Source organism: Vombatus ursinus, unplaced genomic scaffold, assembly GCF_900497805.2.
Source record: "Vombatus ursinus unplaced genomic scaffold, bare-nosed wombat genome assembly UNPS02014816.1, whole genome shotgun sequence".
NCBI classification, from domain to species: domain Eukaryota; kingdom Metazoa; phylum Chordata; class Mammalia; order Diprotodontia; family Vombatidae; genus Vombatus; species Vombatus ursinus.
In genome coordinates, this window is record NW_020954594.1 from 18,615,469 (window position 1) to 18,637,685 (window position 22,217).

Below are 22,217 nucleotides of genomic sequence, written 5' to 3' on the forward strand. Positions count from 1 at the left end.
ATGCTGTCTCAAACATTTAATGACTATGTAACCCTGGTCAAGACACTTAAGCCTCAGCCTCAGATTCTCCATCGGTAAAACTGAAATAATAGCAGCACTTATTTTACAAGGTTATTATGAGCACAAAATGAGAAAATATATGTAAAGTATTTTTAAACCTTACATAAACACTAGCTATTGCTATTACGACTTTGCATTATGATCAATATAGTTAGTATGTACCAATCATCAACTTAATTCAACATTTCTTATTCATATTTATGTTTACATGAAGTTTCAATCCCTAGCAGGATAACTCTTGAAGAATATTTTTCCCTTGTGAAGATGGTATGTCCTATATTTTACTGTGTATATATCTATCTATTTATCTCTATCTAAATATATACGTACATATATTGTGTATATATACATTTGTGTGTGTGTGTGTGTGTGTGTGTGTGTGTGTGTGTGTAACAGATAGGTGACACAGTAGATGCAGTGCTAGACCTGGAATCAGGAAGATAGAGTTCAAATCTGGCCTCAGATACTAGGCTGAGTGACTCTGGCAAGTCACTTAATCTGGTTTGCCTCAGTTTCATCTGTAAAATGAGTTGGAGAAGGTAATGGCAAACCACTCCAGTATCTTTGCTAAGAAAACCCCAAATGTGGTCACAGAGGGTTGGACGCAACTGAAATAAATGGACAATAACAATATATTTGTGTATGTATATGTATGTGTGTACATATGCGAACACACATATTTATGTGTGTGTATGTGTGTGTGTGTGTGTGTGTGTATGAATGAGATAACAATTCCTGAGGAAGAAGGTCAAGGTAACACAGAGAAGTAGCAAAATACCTAATGTCTACAGGAGATAACAGATAGTTGAAACGAACTCAGGCTATTTTTTATTTGGGAGCAACAGATAATATAATTATAAAAATTCAAGCTAGAGCTGTGATAAAAAGTATAGTTCTTTTAATCTTCTTGAATTAATTGGGGTGACATTCATTTCAGCATTCTGACCAGTGTTCTGGTGATTGGCCTTTAGATGGTCAATTTGAGAAGCATATCATATGACCATAGGATTTAGCACTGAAAGATAACAGGATAATCTAACCTAACTATTTGATTTCACAGGTGAGAAAACTGAGGTCCAGAGCGTTTCAGTGTTTGTCCAAGATCACAAAAGTGGAAGAGTCAAGATTTGAATCTGTGTATTCTGACTCAAATTACATTTCCTTTGCCACTATACCACAGGACTCTCTTTGCTCCGATGTCCTCCTCCCCTCCTACCGCTCAATTCCAGCCCTCACTGCCCCATAGGTTCCAACTCAGACAGCTAATAAGGCAGTCTTAAGCATTTATATTTAGGTTTAATAGTACAACTTCTCCATGGTAATATTAACCTTTGCTATGGTGTATTATTCAATTAATAGTTTACATATTTTGGTTTTTATTTTCAACAACTGCAAAACTCTGCATAGCTTTGAGCACAGTGCTAATTTCCTTCTTTGTGTTACTCTTACCAGTTTATGGAAGTTTTATGGAAGTTAAAGATTCAAACTATGATCACTTTCATTACAGATAAAAAGACATGTGGACCTCATGAATTTCAGTGCAAAAACAACAACTGTATACCGGATCATTGGCGCTGTGATAGCCAAAATGACTGCAGTGATAATTCAGATGAAGAAAACTGCAGTAAGTAGTTCTCAACTAACACAGCAAACCTGACAGCTTATTCAGTGACCAAGACTGAATATCTTTAATATGGTTAAGGTGTAAATTTCATCCTGTCTACCCCACAGCCTACATTTTTATCTACATAGTCACATTTAGACAAGGATATTGCTACTAAATTGATCCAAATCTACAATTATAATATTATTGACATAGCTCTGAAGATTGATAAAAAAAAATATCATAAAGATTTAATGTATCGCATTAATTTTGAATGAAAATAAACCTCTAATGCATGTTCATACAATAAACTGAATGATGTAGTGGCAGAACAAAACATATCATTCTCTAGCAGACTGAATCATTTAATTTCAGCCTTTTAGTGCTATTAGTTCACTTATACACACTATTTGGTGGAATGTCATTTAGTCTCTCTGGGAACAGCTGCATAGTCCATAATTTTTTTTAAGTAGATGCTTTTGAACATGTGACTTAAATGGCTTTTTTTTAAAATAAAATAAAATAAAAAACATTGTTATCCCCTCCTGCCTCTCAAAATGGGTTCCAGTAAAGTAAAAAACAATAATTATTCAATCATATCGCTTCCCAAGACAGAATTCTAAAAATGTAACATCTCTAAACTCTCATATTACTTTCTAAATCTGTATCTTCAAACCCGTTTAAAAGATAAAATGAAACACATATCAGATTGAACTAAGATACAATACAATTTTATTATGAAAATGTAGAAGTCCTATCCTACCCAACAAGCATGTCTTAAGCACCAACTCTGTGCAGATTCCAATGCTTATCATAGAGAATACCAAGAAAAAAAATGAAAAACAGTACCTAAAGATATTACACTCTACTGAGGGATAGAACATGTAAATAAGTACATACTACATGGGCATTTGATGTTAACTTTTATGTGTGTAGTCAGTCAGTTAACTCACAGTCAGAAAACATTTATTAACTTCTATGTTCCAGGCACTATGCCAAGTACCTTATATACTAAGAAAGTCAAAAAAGTACTTGCCCTCAAGGAATTCACAAACTAATGGAGGAAATAACATATAAATTAGTAGGTACATAATGGAAGGCAATATCAAAGGAAGGCACCAAACAGCTAGAGGGACTAGGGAAAGCCACCAATAGAAGATGTCATTTGATCTGAAGGGAAGCTAAGTGGCACAGTGGAAACAGCACCAGGTTTGGAATCCAGAAGACTCATCTTCATGAATTCAAATCTGGCCTCAGACAAGTGACTGAGCCAGTGACCCTGGGCAAGTCACTTAACCTTGTTTGCCTCAGTTCCTTATCTGTAAAATGAGCTAGAGAAGGAAATGGCAAACCACTGCAGTATCTTTGCAAAGAAAACCCTAAAGTGGGATCAATAAAAAGTTGGACAGGACTGAAATGACTCAACAACAAAAATTTGATCTGAGTTTTGAAAAAATCCAGGGAAACTAAGAGACTGAAGTGAAGAGAGAAAGCATTTCAGAAATGAGGAGTGCAGCCAGTGCAAAAGCCACATGTTTAAGAAACAACAAATAGACCAATGTGACTGAATTGTACAGTACATGGAGAGAATTAAGTATAAGAGTAGAAAGGGGGCAGCTAGGTGGCACAGTGAATAGAGCTGTGGCCTTGGAGTCAGGAGGACCTGAGTTCAAATCCAGCCTCAGACACTTAACACTTACTAGCTGTGTGACCCTGAGCAAGTCATTTAACCCCAATCACCTCACCAAAAAGCAAAAAAAAAAAAAAAAAAAAGAGTAGAAAGGTAGGGGCCAGGTTATAAAGAGTTTTAAATGCCAAACAGAGGAGTTTATCCTTTAATTTCACAGATAATAAGGGACCATAGTGAAGTTAATTTTTCAGAGCACTTCTACATGTATAACTTTGTATGTGTCTTTCTAGCTGTGGTTAATGTTTTGTTCTCCCAACTGAAAGAGGCCTAAACTAAGACTTCCAGAAATGAAATCTTCAAACATGATCTATGTTCTATCAATTCAATTATAACCTGGTGAATCATTTAGCTATTTGGTCAGAAAAATACCCAATTAGTCTTTGCTCCTATGCATTAAAAAAAAAGATTACTTATTTTACTTATTTATTTTACTTATTTTTATTTACTTAATTTACAAATGATATAGATTAGAGGTATCAAATATGTGGCCTACACTTCACAAGTGACCCACAATTCACAAGTGGCCACAATACTCCCGAGGGCAACTGAACCAAATTAAAATGTAATTGGGAAATATTTAACAGAATAAACAAAAATACAGTAAAATATGGCTAATGTTAACATGTGGTTTTCTAAGTCAATTTGTGGTCCACAGGGATCCTTATGAATAATTTAGTGGTTCTCATTTCTGTTTGATCTTAATACCACTGATATAGGTGATAGTGACTAAGCATGGAAAAGGTATCAATAGCCCTTCTATGCATGCATATTCCCCATAAAATATGTCTCAATCTTTAAGAAAAGAGAGAGCTTTCAAGAGTTTTTGGGTAGGCAGCATGGTATATTGGAAAGAATGTTATACTTGGTTAAAGCCTTACCTTAGATATTTATATATGTGTGACCCTAAGAATTCCATTGACTTCTAATCTTCAACTTTTAAATGAGCAGAATAATATTTTTACTACCAGTATCACAAAAGGTTGTGAAGAAAGCACTTTATAAACCTTTAGTGCTGTACAGGTTTGAGCTCTTATTATTACTATTTTGTTTTGGATTCTGTTACTCAATTTTCACATGATGTAACTAGAAAATGCCTTCGGATATCATCAGAATAATGATAATGGGTTAAGATTCTTAAAAAAAAAATCATAGGACTATAGCTTTAGAGCTGGAAGGGAGCTGAAGGAATGTCCAGATCAGCTCCAGAATTGTAAACCCAAAAGACATGCACTATAATGCAACTATTACCTATAAAGGACATTTGGAAAAATGTGAAAAATGAAGGACTTTCAGTTTTCTTTGTAATGTGTTTAGTTGTAAGTTTCTGCAAGAAATCAAAATGGAATTTCATTGTAAACTGTCAGCTATTCAAAAATAGAGAGAAAGGGAGAGGTCAAAGCTGGAGGTGTAGAATTTGGAATAATTTTGTGAAGTTGGTAATTGAATGGTGTAAATGCATACACTCCCACAGGAGTAAGCACAAAGGGAGAAGAACAAAAAGTCTAAAAGAACACAGCAGTAAAAATAGCAGCTACAGCAGCAAAATATATACATGTATATGTGTGTTGTATGTTTGTGAACATATGTATGCATACATATGTGTATATGTGTGTATGTGTATAGTTCAATTCAATAAACAATTATTAAGTGCCTCCTATGTGCCAGGAGGGGCAGCTAGGTGGTGCAGGTGGATAAAGTGCCCAGCTTGGAGTCAGAAAGACACATCTTCCTGAGTTCAAATCTGGCCTCTGACACTTACTAGCTGTGCGTGCCTGGGCAAGTCATTTAACCTTGTTTGCCTCATTTTTCTCATCTGCAAAGTGAGCTAGAGAAGGAAATGGCAAACCATTCTGGTATTTTTTCCAAGAAAACCCCAAATTAAGTAAGGAAGAGTTGGACTTGACTGAAAAATAACTGAACAACATGTCAGGAATTATATTAAGCACTAGGGATACAAATAAAAAAAGAAAGATAACCATTGCCCTTAAGAAGCTTACAATTTAATCTAATGACAACACTCAAAAGGAATCTGAAAAGCAGGGAGAGGATTTGAGGGGTACCCATTCCAGGAGGTATTGTATGCTTCCATGGAGTTGAAATGAAACAGAGAGACAGATGGAAAGTGGAGAATGAGCTGGAAAATCAAAATTTTGCCTTTCATAAAGAAAAGCCACTAATGGTATGCAATGCAGTGCTAATCCCTACTCTCTAAAAATTTATAATAATAATTAGCATAGATTTAGATATTTCTTTACTGTTTACAAAGAACTTTATAATATTATCTCATTTTATCCTCATATTAACCTCAGAGAGTAGATATTATTATTATTCCTGTTTACAGATGAGAAAATTAAAGCAGGCAGAAAAAGTGGCTTGCCCAGGGTCCCACAGTTTATAAGTATCTGAGGTTGAATTTGACACTATTGCCCCTGACTAAAGATAGTGAACTCTATCCACTGTGTCACCTATCTGTTTATAGCCCAAAACAAGTATTATTGATGAATCTTAAAAGGTTAATGAAAACCAAAACAAAATTTTTAAAAAGTGTGAAGCCAAGAAAAAATGAACAACAAAGTATATACTCCAAATACAGTAAATTGTCTTGAGTGAAAATGGTGCCACAAAGTATTTTGGATATTCATTGCATGGGCAGCAAAACCTATCAGAATTAAATGTAAAAGATGTATATAAAGATACAGGGGAGACAATGAGTTAATGAAGAGGGGAAAGTGGAGTCAAATATCATTAGAAAGATCACTGATGTTATTTTGCAAATCTATCAATATTAATTTAAGTATTTTTTAATTACATTACATCTCAAAGTAAATTGAGAACCAATGATGTTTAGAGCGCTGACTACAATGGCAGGAAGTCCTGTCCCATCTGGGACACATAATGGTGGTCTGATTCTGTTCAAGTTACAGCCTCGCAGGACTCTAGGAGGGTCTTTTTGACCATAAGGTACAGAGATAGTAGAGACCTTCATTGGTAGAGTTTTCTCACCTAGTAGTCCCCAATACCAAAAAAATCATATGTCTAGTACCTATCTTGGTTGTGAATAATTAGCAATTTACTGTTTTGGTGTTACACTATATCTAGTAAGAGTCCACTATAAGTTTCAATAGAAAGTCTGTTTTTTAAACACATTTATTTTGAGAACTTAAAATCTGTATGTATACAAAAAACATCTAAACATTTTAGAAAAGCATATACATACATACATACATACATATATATGTATGTATCATTTCAGTCTGTCTGCAGTAAAGTGAGTTAAAATATCCTTATTACATTGAGGTATTAAACTACAAACATTGATAATGTCAGAAAAACTGAAAATCTATTCACAAAAACAAAACAAAATAAAAAAAACCCCTAAACTAAAACAAAGTTATCTTTCCTGGTTCATATACAGTTCCTGAAAAAAAATGTAATTTGGAAAAGTATGTTAAAAAGAAAAGCTTTTTGTGCAATGCTCCATTTTGAAAAGGAAATGCATTTAAAATAATGATAAAGTCAATTAATCTTACCAAAATGCACCCTACCAAGGAAGAGTTTCAAGGTTTGCAGTGCCATCCTAATGACATTTGGCTATAGTGTTCCATTTTCAAAGGAAGAAATGTAAACTGGTTGGCAATTTTGACATTTCTGTGCTAAAAAGAACCCAGTCTTTTAGAAACAGACCAAAGGCACTTAAGAATGGCTCTAGTTTGTTCAACAATGGCATTCTGGGTCAGAGAAAGCATCTGGTTGAACAACCAGTTCCCTTGGTAAAAGAAGTGTCCAGCTGAGGTAGCATTCTGTACTGCCCTAAGCACTTAGCTAAATGCAGGACGAGAGCTTTTTCGTACCTATTTTAAACATAAAAGTAAACTGGTAGAGAATGGTCTTGAAAAAGAGCTTAATCCATTTTAAGCAAGATTTTTTTTAAACAACTTCTTGATAAACCATCTAAGCAACAGGTCCAAAAACACCAGGAACCATCTTAGAGAATTTGAACATCAAAATATTGCCCAAGAGCTGAGCATACTTCTACCTTTAAGGCCAAATTCACAGACTTTACAAAGATTGTTCTAACAACCAAGCAACATTCTACATAAGAGAGGGAACTTTTTAAAACTTAATGTGAGGTTCATTAGCAGCCTTTACCAGAAGTAGGAAAATTTATGCTGATAAACTGCAGGTTTTAGAAAAAAAAAACTGAATGCAGTGTTCAACATTTTTTAAAAGCCACAATACATAAAAAATAAACCCCTCAGAGTTTATACTTACTTTAGAAAGTGTGAAGAAGACAGTTTTTTTTTTCCAGGGAAAATGTGAAGCTATGTGTTTAAATTAAGCCTACTAGAAACCCACTGCCAAGTTTTACCATCAAAGTAAGAAGTGCTTGACAGACAGAATCACTGCCCATAGTCTGGGAAGAGCTGACTGAGGATGGTTTGCAGTGGCTGATTCACTTGCACAGTGTAAGATTTACCCAGATCATATCGACAATCTGGGCAGCTGTACAACCTGACTTGGAAGGATTGGTCCGGACAATCCTTGTAAACATTATGCTGACGTCCAGTGGTAATTTGCCAAAATACTACAGAAATGTTTCTTCCACTTTATTAAGAGATTTTGGCCCATCCTTCAGTGCACCTAATACTTCATTCCACAGTTTTTCATTGCATTCATCATGCTTGATGAGAGCCTTCTGCTGTGAGGTGAGTTTGTATGGTTCCATTTCAGTCTTCTGAAAGGCCTCCCTACCCCCTGATGTCTTCCTTTTCCTCTTCCCCTTTCCTTTCCTTGAAGATGTCGATTCCTCATCATCACTCATTAATTCTTTTTCCTTCTCTTTGTTAGCAACTGCTTCCAAGTATCCTTCAGGAGACTGCATTATTAAGCCAATTTTCTTCGTCCTGTCTTTCCCTTCCCTTGTCCATAGGCCAGGTTCATCATCATACCTCCTGAGGAGGTAATGCCATACAAGGAAACCAGATTTTCCTTTTTCAGGGCAATACTTCACTACCTCGTATATTCCATCATATCAATTCCCTTCAGCTGGGGCATATTTTCTGTGTTTCTCTCTCTTAACATTTCTTACCACCATGACTGGCTTCCCAGCTCATCAGTCCTGGGCTTCAATTCCACCTTGGTCATTGGTAGGAGCACTGCAGGTCAAAGCCAGATCTCTGTTCATGTTGGTGAGTGTTTTTTGTTTGTTTGTTTTTGTTTTGTTTTGTCTTTTATCACAGTACTGCTCTGCTCCATTTGTTGCCAGAAAGACCTCTGCCCATATAAGTGAAAAAATTGCCATGTTCTACATCACCTTCATAGGCCCCACAGTAGGCACTTTCATTGCTTCTGCCATGTGGACCTGCCAGATGGGGCATATGGACACTAGACTCACTCACCTGTACTCTGAATTTCAAGACAGCATTAATAGGAAACCCAGGGATTAGTCCATAATGATTAGAAAACACAGTAGTGCGCTCCATTGTATGACTCACATGTGCCAGGTCTTTTTGAGATGGCGATATAGCAGACGCCATCTTCTTTTTTTTTAACTCTCTTTTACCTTCTCCTCTGCAAGACCACTTCACTGGCATCATGCCAACATTCAGGGCAATACCAGTCCTCATCCTGTGAAATCCAGCTCAGCACGGGGCTTAGGCAGTAGATGCGGAAGGTTATGTTGCACTCATCACACACCAGCTTTTTGTCAGAGTCTTGCTTTCCTTTGCACACATAGCAGGCACACATTCTGCAGGCCTTATTTGGGTTATCTTTATAGTGTTTGCAAATGGGGCTGCTCTACCTTTTCAAAAGGTTTTTGAAACCGACTGGATTCACACTACCAGGCTCCTCAATTTTGTAAACTTCATCCACAAAAGTTATTCTACAGTCATTCAGAGAGTCCCCAGAATCCCCAAGTACTGAGTTTGCATAGATCTCTTTAACAGTCCTAGTTTCCTATGTTTGAAGGATCTCAGTATCATACCAGAAGTCCCTCTTTTTGGGCTCATCAGGATTATAATTCATCATCACAATTTGTCCAGCTTCCAGCTGATGCCATTTCAGCATTGTCTGGGCCTGAATTCCTATCTTTTGAACTCACCTTCATAACACCATTTTCTGGATAGCCTTCATATTTTGCATGATAGATAACAACCTCTTTAGGCACTTGACCATCTCCACTGTCACTAGATTCACTGTCTGCTGCTCTTTCTTTCCTTGTAACATTTACCAATATGGCTTTAAACCATGTTCCCATGTTCATATCCCAGGCATTGACATATTCATTTGTCTCATAGAGGCCAAGTCCTAGATCAATCCAGTCTGCTTGAGCAGCTGGGCCAAGTTGCCCATCAATTTCCAGGGCTTCTTCTCTATGGTTGGAACTCAGATTCACTTTGATCTGAGCAACAGCCTGAATCTGTATCGGACAGTTCAGATTTCTTTTCTTTAATGGGAACAGAAAGTACAGATGGGCTTTGTTGACAGCAGCTGAACAATGCAGTTCAGAACAATGCTGTAGTCAAAAAGGGAGCTCCCATCTTCCATCTGTTTGCCCCTCCCCCAAAAAAAACCCTTGTCTTCCCTTGTTCCACACTGAACACTTCCTGGATTTTCAACCTCAGCTCTTCCACCATGGTGAGCTTAGAGAGGGAGTCTACTTGGTGGGTCTTCTTGCACTCACCTGGATCCATATGTTGGTAGCTCTATTAGAAGGAAGGGAATAAAGGATGAAGGGAAGGAAAAAAGAGTAAGCAAAGAAAGAAGAAAAAGCAAAGAGGAAGGGAGAAGAGAAAGGAAAAGGAATAAAGGATGAAAAAGAGGAAATGAACAAGAAAGAAAGGGATATAGGAAAAGAAATGATAAAGCAAAAGGAAAAAAGAAGGAAAGGGAAAGAAGAAAGGAAGGAAGTAAGAAGAAGGAAAGAAAAGGAAAAGGAGAAAGAAAAATAATAAAGGGGAAGAGGAAGTAATGGAAAGGGGAAAAGTAAAAAAGAAGGAAAATCAAGTAGAAGGAGGAAGAAAAGGTGGAAGGAAAGAAAGGTGGGAGAAAGGTAATGGAAAATAGGAAAAAGGAAAGAAGGAAGGAAAAGAAAGAAGGAAAAAATGGAAGACTCTACTATTTTTACAATTGAGATGAGAAAATAGTAAAACTCTTAATATTTTTTCCTCAAACATATGAGCACAAAAATAAATGTTACAAAAATTAATGCAGGATAAATGAATATTTAGAAAACAAAGTTATATGAAATCTAATTAGAAAAGGAATGGGAAATAGCATTTTTATTTTGACAAAAAGGGAACAAATGTGAAGCATTTTTCCTAATATTGCAAACCTAAGATTTTGGCAAAAATTTATTTTTGTTTAATATAAAAACATAACATCTTATTTTTAGACAAATGTCAGTAAATACTATACTGGGTCATTTCCTTTTAAAACCCAAGACAATCATTCTGAAAATGGTCTGTAAATACATCTAAGGCATCCTTGATGAAAATGTAAAAAGAGAAGAGATAGGATTTTTTAAGTGATTTTCTACATCTACATCTGAGGTCACAAAAAGACAAAGAAATTATGAAATCCCATCGTCTCAGTTACTTGTTGATTTAAATAAAGCACCTTGTTAAAACAAAATGAAGAATTTAAGGATCTCTTGAAACAAGATGGCTTCAATGTATTCATTGAAATGATTTAAGACTTTGTGGCAGGTGCACCTTGAAGATAATTATTCAGTGATTTGAAGAGTATTGACATATTAAGTGAGTTGTAAAGCAGAAGGACATATGAAAACCTTTTATACTTTCCAGTGTATAAGGCATCCTATGCATAGTCTAAACCAAATAATGAGTTAATCTCAATGGTATTAAATGTATTTGTATATGAAAGCATAATTACTCAAACTAGCAGCAAGATAAAAAGTCATTTGAATTAGTCTACATATATATTCAATCAGATCGCTGTTTCCTTTCCACTCTGCTTTCTTCTATTTTCACCTCTCTCCATATTTATTCCTTTCCTCTTTCAATATCAAAGAACTCTGTTACCTGAATTTGCCATGTATTAATTTGTGTTGTTTTTATGTGTGCATATAAAATGCACTTAATATTTGATAAACAATTATTGAAAGTTTTGAGTTTTTCATCTCTATATATTTATATATTATATAATAATACATATATTGTTATTAATAATAATAGCTAACATTTATATAACACTTACTATATGCAAAGCACCATGTTAAACACTTCACAAGTATTATCTCATTGATCTTTACAACAGCCTTTGGTGGTAAGAGTTATTATTATCCCCATTTTACAGATGAACAAACTGGGTCAAACATGGTATTAAGTGACTTGCCCAGGGTCACGTAACTAGTGTGTTGGGCCAAATTTGCAATCAGATCTTCCTGACTCCAGGTCTAGTGCCACCCAACCTTCCCCAGTTTTCCCCATTGTATAATGCATATACAAACATATATATGAGAGAGAGAGAGCCTGATTAATTATCTCATTGAATTGTTCATATGTGCTCAGATTCAGCCTGGTCTCCTATTTAATTCTGTATTTAGTTCATCTTTTTTCTATGGGACCTGTACATACATATGGACAGATGTTATAAATACTAAATATGTGCATTGTAAATGTAATATATATGTCCATATATATATAGATGCACAAAGAATAAAGTTTCTGTAAATGTGAAATGGGTTGAGTGCATGATTGAATAGGAGGAAATCAGGCTGAATGGCCTTTGGGAAATTGCAGGGTACTTTCAATGATCCCAAACTGTTTGCTTTTGAAAAAGCTCACCCCTGTGAAATAAATATTCTCTTGGGGATGCCATCTGACTGCAAATCATGGGACATCACAGTCTCAGAAGAATCAAAGTTGCAAGAAATCCAAACAACAGTAGAAAGACACATAGAGGGAAAAAACATCATGTTACCAATGCTAAGCCACATAAGAGAACTGAACAAGCAAATAGTTTAAATGACTGGTATGTCTAGAAAAAGAGGCAAAAATAAAAATTAGATCCAAAGATGAATAAGCTAAGTTCCTGCAGGAAGGCATCCATCCTTGAAGGAGAATTTATGGAAATAATCACATGGCATAAGGAATGAAAGACAATGATTGGCAAAGGTGAAGGGAACACATTAGTGTAATAATAGATGTCTCAAAGTAATCCATTCATACAATATTCTTCAAATTTTAGATGCCAAAGAATATCCCAGTAAGGAATCCAACTATATCAAGTAATCAAACCTCTCCTATTTACCCTAGAAGTATTACTATATCTTCCATGTTTATAAACAGGCTTTTTGAAATTACATGGAGGCACCTGTAGGCACAGATATGAAATGAGTTGAGAAAGAAATGAAAGTTAACTCTGTAATGTTTTAAATGTAATGTTTTTCACTTTTCATGTTTACATAGGATAATTTATCTTCATAATTTCAATAGCTGCTGGTGATAGGGCCACCATGCTGTTTTAAGGGCAACTTTCATGCTTGAAAACAATAACATTTTATTAGTATTAGAGTTCTGAAATTGATATTAAAGACCTAGAAATATGAGGGAAATATAACCATCTGAAAAAAATTTATATATCAAAATGAACACAAGGCATTTATCTTTTCCAGTTATTAGCCATACAGAGTACCTTACCTCTTACTTTTATATTACTAAGGAATAAGTAACTAGCAAAATAATAAAAGTGGAAATAAAAAATTACTTGATTAAAATATGTTAATGGTATATATGGAGACAAGATGTTCCTGCCTTATTTGAATTTCTAGTAGCATTACATTGCAGCTATATGAGAGTATTATTTCTTTGGGATGCCAGTTATACTAATAGTATGCTAGAAATTTGTCTTAGATATTTATGCATATAACTTTTGAACCCTTCAGCAAGAGATTATAAGATATCAGCTAAATAGCTATATAATGCAAAAGAATTCCCAAAAGTGATGTACTGTTAAATTTAATAGCAAAGTAGTTCTCTAGCACAGTTCTATTTGGAAAGAGCATTGGACTGAGTTAGGTAGTGAAAGTTAAAAACTCTGCTCTGACTGTAACTATCTTACCATGTTTTTTTAAAACTCTGTGGCCCTCAGTTTCTGCATTGGTAAAATGTTGGAGGTTGGGCCAAATAATCTTTAAAGTTTCTTCTAGCTCTCATTCTATGATTTCCACTGATGCTCGTATTTCCAAAAACATGTTGTTGCTTATAGTTACATATATGCTGTTTTCACTCTAGGTTTAGAGTGTTACCTCAAAGTCAAAACAAATCAGTCCATTCAGGAATTAAACTAATTAAACTTTCCATATATAAAACCAAAACCAAAAACCTGATTTCATAAGTTTTCCATTAACCAGCTTGTTCTAGGCAGGTAAAAACTCAGTTATTTGATCTCCCTCCCTATCCTTCTCCTTCACTTGGATAATTCTAAAAGCACATGCTATCAGGATTTGGAGAAGTGACCAGTGAGTCCACAGTGGAATCCAGCTCCATTTCTAAAACATTTCCTGCTAATTTGAATTTCACATAAAATTAGGCCATGTTCTCTGCAAAGGCCTCTAAATAAGGATCATAAATACCCTGACTGACTGTTCTTCCTCTGAGCTGGGCCCCCCCCTTGCTTATTTTTAGCAGCACTTTAGTTCCGTGAAATTAAAAAGTACAGTTTGGGGGAGGGTAAGATGGGAATAACAGAATTTTGATACAAACAATACTATAATATTTTGGAAATATTCTTTGAAAATGCTTGCCTCAAATTAGTGCTGTGAGGCACTAGAGAAAATTTTTCCTTCATAACTTATTTTATGGAAGGTTAACTTCAAGGCTTTCAACATCCACTTCCATAAAAGAACCATCATTATAATTACCATACAAAGATCTAAAAGTTGACCTCATCCTGAAACTTGAGAAGATCAGGAAAAAGAACAACTAGATGAATAGAAATGTCAATCTTTTGTGGGTCCTTCACTATTAAATATAATGTGTTTTCTTCAATTGAATGGAATAGGACATTTTTAATAACTGCTCACATTTATATAGTCTTTTTTGGTTTATAAAATACTTAACTCAAAATAAGTCTATGGAATAACTTCTATAAGTTACTGTCATCCTTGGGGCAATTAAGTGGTATGGTAGAAAGAATACCAGGCCTACAGTCTGGAAGACTCATCTTCCTGAGTTCAAATCTGGCCCCGGACACTTACTATGTGACCCTGGGCAAGTTACTTAATCCTTTTTGCCTCAGTTTTCTCATCTATAAAACAAGCTGGAGAAGGAAATAGCAAACCACTCCAGTATCTTTGCCAAGAAAACCCAAAATGGGGTCATGAAGAGTTGGACACCACTAAAATGACTGAACAACTGTCATCCTTATTTCAAGGATAAGGAAACCTGAGGCTCAGAAAATTTAATGGACTTACCATAGTCACACATCTAGTTACATGTCAGAGTTAGGACCCAAATCTACATTCTCTGACTCCAAAGTCAGTGTTCTTTTTGCTATACTGTACTCCCTGTCTGCATTATACAAATTTGAGGTTAAAACCATAGAATCTACTTTATTCAACACTGTCTGTGTTTTTTTATAAATAATTCATTCCCAGTAATCAAAAGCTGGTTTGCTGACATTTTTAAAAACACATAGAGAAGTGATGAGACCCATTGGCATGGGAAAATCTTTTCCCACTCTGCTTAGATCATTTCATCTTTTTTTTTTATTCTTTTGCCTCCCTACCACCATAGCAAGGAGCAAGAGAAATACTTAATTCTAATACTTAAAGACTAAGAGTGGTATAACCAAGCTTGTTTGTTTTCAGAATCAGCATGTGCTCTATATTTCTAGAGAGAAAAATACACACAAAAAACAAATGTATACCATTTTTATAATCATGCAACCACAATGGCTTTTAACCCATTCATAAAGAAAATTGTGTCAAAGCCAACAAAACCATAACTGTTTAACATATAATATACAATTTTGCTTTTAATTAGCATGAATGGGGAATTAAAACATTAAGGGGCAAATTAATCCTGTTCTGCAAAATCTCCGAAGCACACTAAATTGTAGAGTTCTGATTAACTTGTAAGGACTTAGACATGACTGTATGTGTCATATTTATTTTCACTCCATTCCTTTAACAAAAATCCACTTTATTTTCCATGACTTCAGCTTTTTAGCTTCCTTTCACAATGTTTTTCCCCTCTCCTGATAAAAGCTAATGTGTCAGTGGAAGAAGGAAGGGTGAGAAGACTTTAATGTAACTGGAGTGGCTAAAGAGCTAAAAAGAAAGATAATTCAGTAAAATGAAAGTCACAATGTGATGAATTTTCAGTTTAGGGCTCACCTTGTATAAGGAAATGTGTGCTTCCATAAAACTAGGGAAGTGATATGCCTTTTAGATATACTGAGGAGGGCAAAAGTAAGAATGAAGGAAATTGTCTTCTTCCCATATAGATTTAAAATGAGAGAGGGATTACCTATAGCTAATACTATCAGTACTCCAGTCTATAAAAGACATTGTGCTGATTGCATCAAGCCCAGGAGTATTGCAGATCCTTCAAAATGAGATCTAAAATCACCCAATAGATCATCTTAACCTCCCACCCCCAAAAAAGACAAGTAGTTGAAGAATACCTCTTCTTCAGATGATAATAAGCAGTTGAATGGACTACTCACAAAGTTAATCTGGACATATACATATACACACATACATATATCTATCTATCTATCTATCTATCTATATATTTCTATATCTGTATCTATGTCTGTGTCAATACCTATATCTATATATCTCTCTGTCTTTATCTGTACACACATCTATATCTATATATCTGTATATACCCATAGATCTATATCTATCCATCCATCTATCTCTCACTCATACATACATATATACATACATACATATATATACATACATATATATACACACATACATACATATATATACATATATACATATACATATGTATATATGTGTGTGTGTGTGTGTGTGTGTGTGTGTGTATATATATATATATATATATATAGACAAATATTGGAAATGGACAAGGAACTGGGTTCAGGATTGTTTAGGAGGAGATAAAAAATACCTCAATTTCATTTGGGAGATTTTGCCTTGCTTTTAGTAATCTCAAATTTCTCTGAAACAAAAACCTGTCTCTTAATACCAGTACTTTTCTGGTAATATGGTAAGTATTATAGTAATTCTGGTAAGAATTATAGAATACCAGTCTCCTAAGGAGCAAAATTGTTAGTCATCCGAAAGGCAGTAGAAAAATGTATGGTAGACTTAATTAGGCTATACAATGAGATTTATGCACAAAAATGGAATAAAAGTTATTATCAAAAAGATATATGACAGTTTCATATAGTTCAAAAGTCAATAAGCAGTTATTAAACACCTGCTATATGCCAGGCATTGTGCTAAACACTGGGAAATCGTTGTGGGCACATAGTTGACACTAAGGAAAGAATATGGTTAAATAGAAGAGTCAGAATATACAATAAAAAGGCAAGAAATAGAGGCTTTTCTTCCCTCACATCCTGAGAGTAGTCCCATGGGTACTGTCGATGAAATAGGTGATTCTCAAAATGTCCATTTAAAATAAATGCATATAATGGCATAACCTCAGCAGCTAGGAAAATCATTATTATACAATTATATGTAGATTTTCATAACTTCTTGCATTTTGGCTGTCTTTTTATTAAGCAGTAAGGTATTTACCTTTTGTCTGTTTGCCAATTGTTGCTTTAATGTCACTTTCTATTCAAGCCTTTCAAAATGAGACTGAAAAGTCATTATATATATATATATACACTGTAGCTACTCAGCGGGGCATTTTTCCTACATAATTTATTTGCTTTGCTTGGCTAACTTCCAATTTGCTTTTTCTTCATCTGACCTCATGATTTATGCCATATACATTTCAGAATATAGTGGGACATAATAGACTAACACTTCTTAATTTTTTTAAATTTCTTGTTTCCTTCTCCACCAGAGCCACAAACCTGTACCTTGAAAGACTTTCTCTGCACAAATGGGGACTGTGTTTCTTCGAGGTTTTGGTGTGATGGAGATTATGACTGTGCAGATGGCTCAGATGAGGTAGGCAACTTTGAAAAATGAAACTAAACTGAAAACAATTCTCTAGAACCACATTTGTAATTATTATTATTCAGTCCAATGGGTGTGACTAGGACAGATATGAAAATACCCTTTACTCCCAACACATTCAGATAAGTGTTATAACCATCCACCAAGCTGCACACAGCCAGCATAGGGAATAGTGCTCATGCTACTATTGACAGTTAATTTTATACTCTATTTTACTTCAAGTGGTGGATGGCTGGGTTGGAAATAGATGTTTAGAAACTCTATTCCCCATAGCTGATGTCCTTGCCATCTGTGAATTTGTTTATAAACTTGCTGCAATATTTACAGAAATGACTAATATTTTATGCATTTAAAATAGTGGCTGGTCTACAGTTTCTCTTCTTCAAAAGAAGTAATCTTATTGCTTTCAATATGAACTAGCAATTTTCCTTAGATGCAAAGAGCAACTCATGTATAATATGGCCACGTTCACATTACCCCAGTGAGAGATTAAGCAATTATTCTGATAATTTAGTGAAAATGAAGATGATGAAGATGATTAGCTACAGGAAGATGAAGAAGATAGGCTATACACACATTATGTAATTCAAATGGTTCTGTTAAAATATTTACTGCATATCTAAATAATGATGATAATAAGAACTTACATTTATTTAGTACTTTAAGGTTTGTTAAAATGAGAATGTTTTCCAGAGCAAGAAAACATTTTTTGTAGGAACACTTAGGGTTTAAAATAAAAGGCCTGAAAGTACCTTAAAGAACATAAACACACACACACATACATACGTGCACAATATATATGTGTGTATCACACAAGTAGTAAATACAGAGCCAATATTTGAATCCCAAATAGTTGTTATTTTTGAACTTTTATTTTGGTGATAAATGGCAAGAGAGGCTTATTCTTACATTTTGACACATGATGAGGAAGTCTACTAATATAAATAGAATTATAGAATTCAGTGATAATGAATCAAAGTTCTCTCTCTCTCTCTCTCTCTCTCTCTCTCTCTCTCTCTCTCTCCATAGCCTAAATAGTATTATAGTATTTGTTAATATTGCCTGCAACCTAGAGGATCTGTGAACACAGTCTGTGCTGTAGCTACTTAAATTGCCATTTAAATATCAAATGAGATTTAATAGGTTTAAAGTTCTCGAAGGTATAGAAATTGTCTATAATCCATTGTGTTTTTCTTTTAAGTATATCATTGCTGATATCTGCGCCTTAAAACTGTTATTATCATTCCTTCAGCTGGTGTCAATAGCTACACTACAGCTATATGCTTGAATTTTCATGATTCTCCCCTTGGAGAATCAGAGTAACATATTTTACCATTCATCTGAGATTAGCCCTGCCCACATTGAAATGCGTTAAATAATGCTCATAAGGTAGTAAAATATTTAATACAATGAACAGGGAATCTCTGTTCTGTCCCCAAAACATAAGCTATGTCTACAAAGGAAATCCAAGAGTTGTGGTGATCATATAGATGATTCTGACAAAAGAAAACTGATTCAGCCCCAAAGAAAGTTAGTGGAAATTTTTTTTAAAAATCATCTAAAGAATCTCACATAAACTTATTGTAAGAGGTCATCATCAATTAAATACATTACAGTGATCTATTGAAAAAAATATTTGATCATATAAAAATTGGCTAGAATTATTGCCTTTCATATAGTTACCAAAACATAATCAATCTTTTGTTACATACAACCTCCAATACTGCCCTGAGCCCTGAGGCAATTGACTTTATTTTGATGTTCTTTGGTTTTTCACAATTTTGCTATAGTTACATATAGTAGGAATCTATTGTAATTCCACTCACTATTACATATATTCCAAAATAGGATTCATATTTTGTGAGCAGTGCATTGATTGGGATATAGCATGGGATGGGAAAGAATAAATAGGATAGAATAAAAAAGAAGAGGAGGAGGTGGGAGGGTGGAAGGGAGGGTGGAGAATGGAAGAGAGAAGAAGAGTGGGGAGGGGAGGAAAGCAGAAGAGAAGATCTTAAGTTCTGAAGACACAGAAGAAGTCATTTATTTTCACCTGAGTAGGAACCTACTTTCCAACATATATGTCATATGGGCTCTGCTTGAATACCACCAGTGATGGATTTGGCATGAGGGATCAAAGAATGATCTTCCAAAGCTCCTCATTTCCCTTTGGAACAGCTATCATTATTAGGAAGTGATTTGATTTGTGCTAAGCTTCAATTTCCTGATTGCACCTCTGGCCCCTAGCTTTGCTCTCTGAGGCCAAATAAAACAGTCTAATTCTTCTTCCACATGACAGCCCTTTAAATACTTTAGTCAGTCAATGAACAAGCATCTTTAAATCATCTCCTATACCACAGTCTCTGTTAAGTGCAGAAGATACAAAAGAAAACATGGAACAATCCCTGCTAACAAGGAAAATGCATTCTATTGGGAAAGACAGTTTGAAAAATTAATGGAATAAGTACAGGATAGGACATATAACTATAAAAGGTGATGTGATGATGACATAGGCGGAGGTTGAAGGTTTACTGTACTCCAAACTTAATATGTCAACAATGAAAGCCAGTTGAACAAATTATGGTATATGAATATATACTCAAGCTTTTTGATTCATATTTTAAAGAGTTAACCTTCTTCCCTGTTGTGAAAGTGAGGGGGAAAATGTGCCCATCTCTGGTGTTGTGGGACCTCTCTTATTCCACACAAATTTTCAAAAATTCCTGACAAGTAGATCTACAATCATGACTACAAATTATTTTAATTCCCTAGGATGTAGTTTGCAGGTCAGACCTGGCCTGGTAGCTTGAACCCTGAACTGCAAAATTCTGGTATGTTTTTTAAAGCCAATTATAGAGTTGACTATTATCTATTAGCCCTCTCCACCTTGATATAAAGGTGTAAATCAAGTCAAGAAAGCAATCATGAAGAAGAGAAATATCATGAAAATAAAATAATAACCTATACTTAGACAAGGAAAGTAAATAACAGAAACAAACCTAAACCTAATTGGATTGTTGGGAATAGAAGTATAAGTGTGTGTGTGTGTGTGTGTGTGTGTGTGTGTGTGGTGTATGTATAGTCATTTTGAATTGATAAGAAATATACGTTATAAATTCAATCACAATTTTCCTTTCTTTTAGAGAAGATAAATAGTACAAGTTATCATACATTACAGTGGATGTCTCTTAAACAGGAAAATCATAAGTGGACAAGCTCTTTTAATTTGGGAAACATTAAAAGAATTTTATTTTACTAACTTATATGTTGTTTATTTAGTATTTTGTCCTATTCTGTCCCCTTATATTACATCATGAACATGGAGAGTCATTTATTAATCCATTTATTTATCATACAACTATTTAGCATATACTGTGTATATGCATTGGATGTTTCACTCCCACACCTTTTTTTTGCAACTTAGGAAAGGTTTATTTTTCCATCAAAATGCTAAGTCAGTTTGGTATAGAGTTTGGCAACTTTTCTGAATGTGTAATTAAATGGAAATCACTGAGTTTCACATTCAGTTAAATTTAATAAGTATTTATTATATCCCTACTATGTTCAGTACTAAAGGAAACACAAGAACTTCACAGGGTTTACCAGCAGGACAGTTTGGCCATCTCTAAGAAAGAAGCATTTAACTCCATTAAAAGTTAAGTGCAAGCAAAGCATAGAGGGATGGAGAATTCTTGGCTCAGTAAGAGGGCAGATGAAATTCAGTTTTATGCTGATAGTAACAATCCAAAATACTTTTATGATGTCTTGAAGGTTATTTATAGGCCAAAGACCTGCAGTGCATCTCAATTTCTCAGTACTGATGGAGCCACATTGATTAGTGATAAGGACATGATCCTGTAGAGATTGCCTGGACACTTCCATAGTGTTCTTAACAGACCATCATCAACCAATACTGAAGCCATTAACCATATACCTCAGGTTAAAGTAAATCCCTCTCTGGGTGAATTTCCAAATGAAGAAGAGGTTTTGAATGCCATTAGTCTCCTCTTGTGTGGCAAAGCACCTGGTACTGATCCAATTCTAGCTGAGATTTACAAGTCAGGGAGTCCACTGTTCATACAAAACTAACTGAAATTTTCCAGGTTATATGGCAAGAGGAAGTTATCCCCCATGAGTTCAAGGATGCCTCCATTGTCCATCTCTATAAAGGAAAGAAAAACAGGTTGTGTTGTGACAGTCACAAAGGGGAGTCTCTCTCTTAGTCATTGCCAGAAATATTCTTGCCAGAGTTCTCCTTAATAGACTTTTCTTTCACCTGGAAAATGGTTATGTACCCGAGAGCTAGTGTGGTTTCAAAAAGTGTAGAGGATCAGTGGATATGACGTTTGCTGCCTGACAACTACCAGAGAAATGCCAGGACCAGAGCAGAGGTCTATACACAGTGTTTGCTGATCTGACCAATGACTTTGATACTGTCAGTCATGAGGGCTTGTGAAAGATCATGGCAAAATTTGTTTGCCCAGTATTATATTGGCTTTTTAAACCAATTGTGGAGTTGGCTATTAGCCCTTTTCCCTAAAAGTAAAAATCAAGTCAAGAAAGCAATAGTGAATAAGGGAAGTATCGTGAAAATAAAATAATGAGCAATACTTAAACAAGGAAAGTAAATAACAGAAACAAACCTAATTGGATTGTGGGGAAGAGAAGTATAAGTGTATGTGTGTGTGTGTGTGTGTGTGTGTGTGTGTGTGTGTGTGTGTGTGTGT

General features: G+C 34.9%; 1 protein-coding gene and 1 pseudogene across 1 annotated transcript in view; one reads left to right on the top strand and one right to left on the bottom strand.

Annotated features, from left to right (window-relative positions):
* The window catches only part of LRP1B (LDL receptor related protein 1B), a 2,189,733-nt gene that overhangs the window by 1,970,606 nt on the left and 196,910 nt on the right, over window positions 1-22,217 (top strand). Inside the window, exons 67-68 of the mRNA XM_027835590.1 lie at window positions 1,568-1,684; window positions 17,375-17,481. Coding sequence (XP_027691391.1) covers window positions 1,568-1,684; window positions 17,375-17,481 — 224 coding nt within the window. The remainder of the gene's footprint in view (window positions 1-1,567; window positions 1,685-17,374; window positions 17,482-22,217) is intronic.
* On the bottom strand, window positions 7,754-10,048 carry LOC114023029 (annotated as a pseudogene).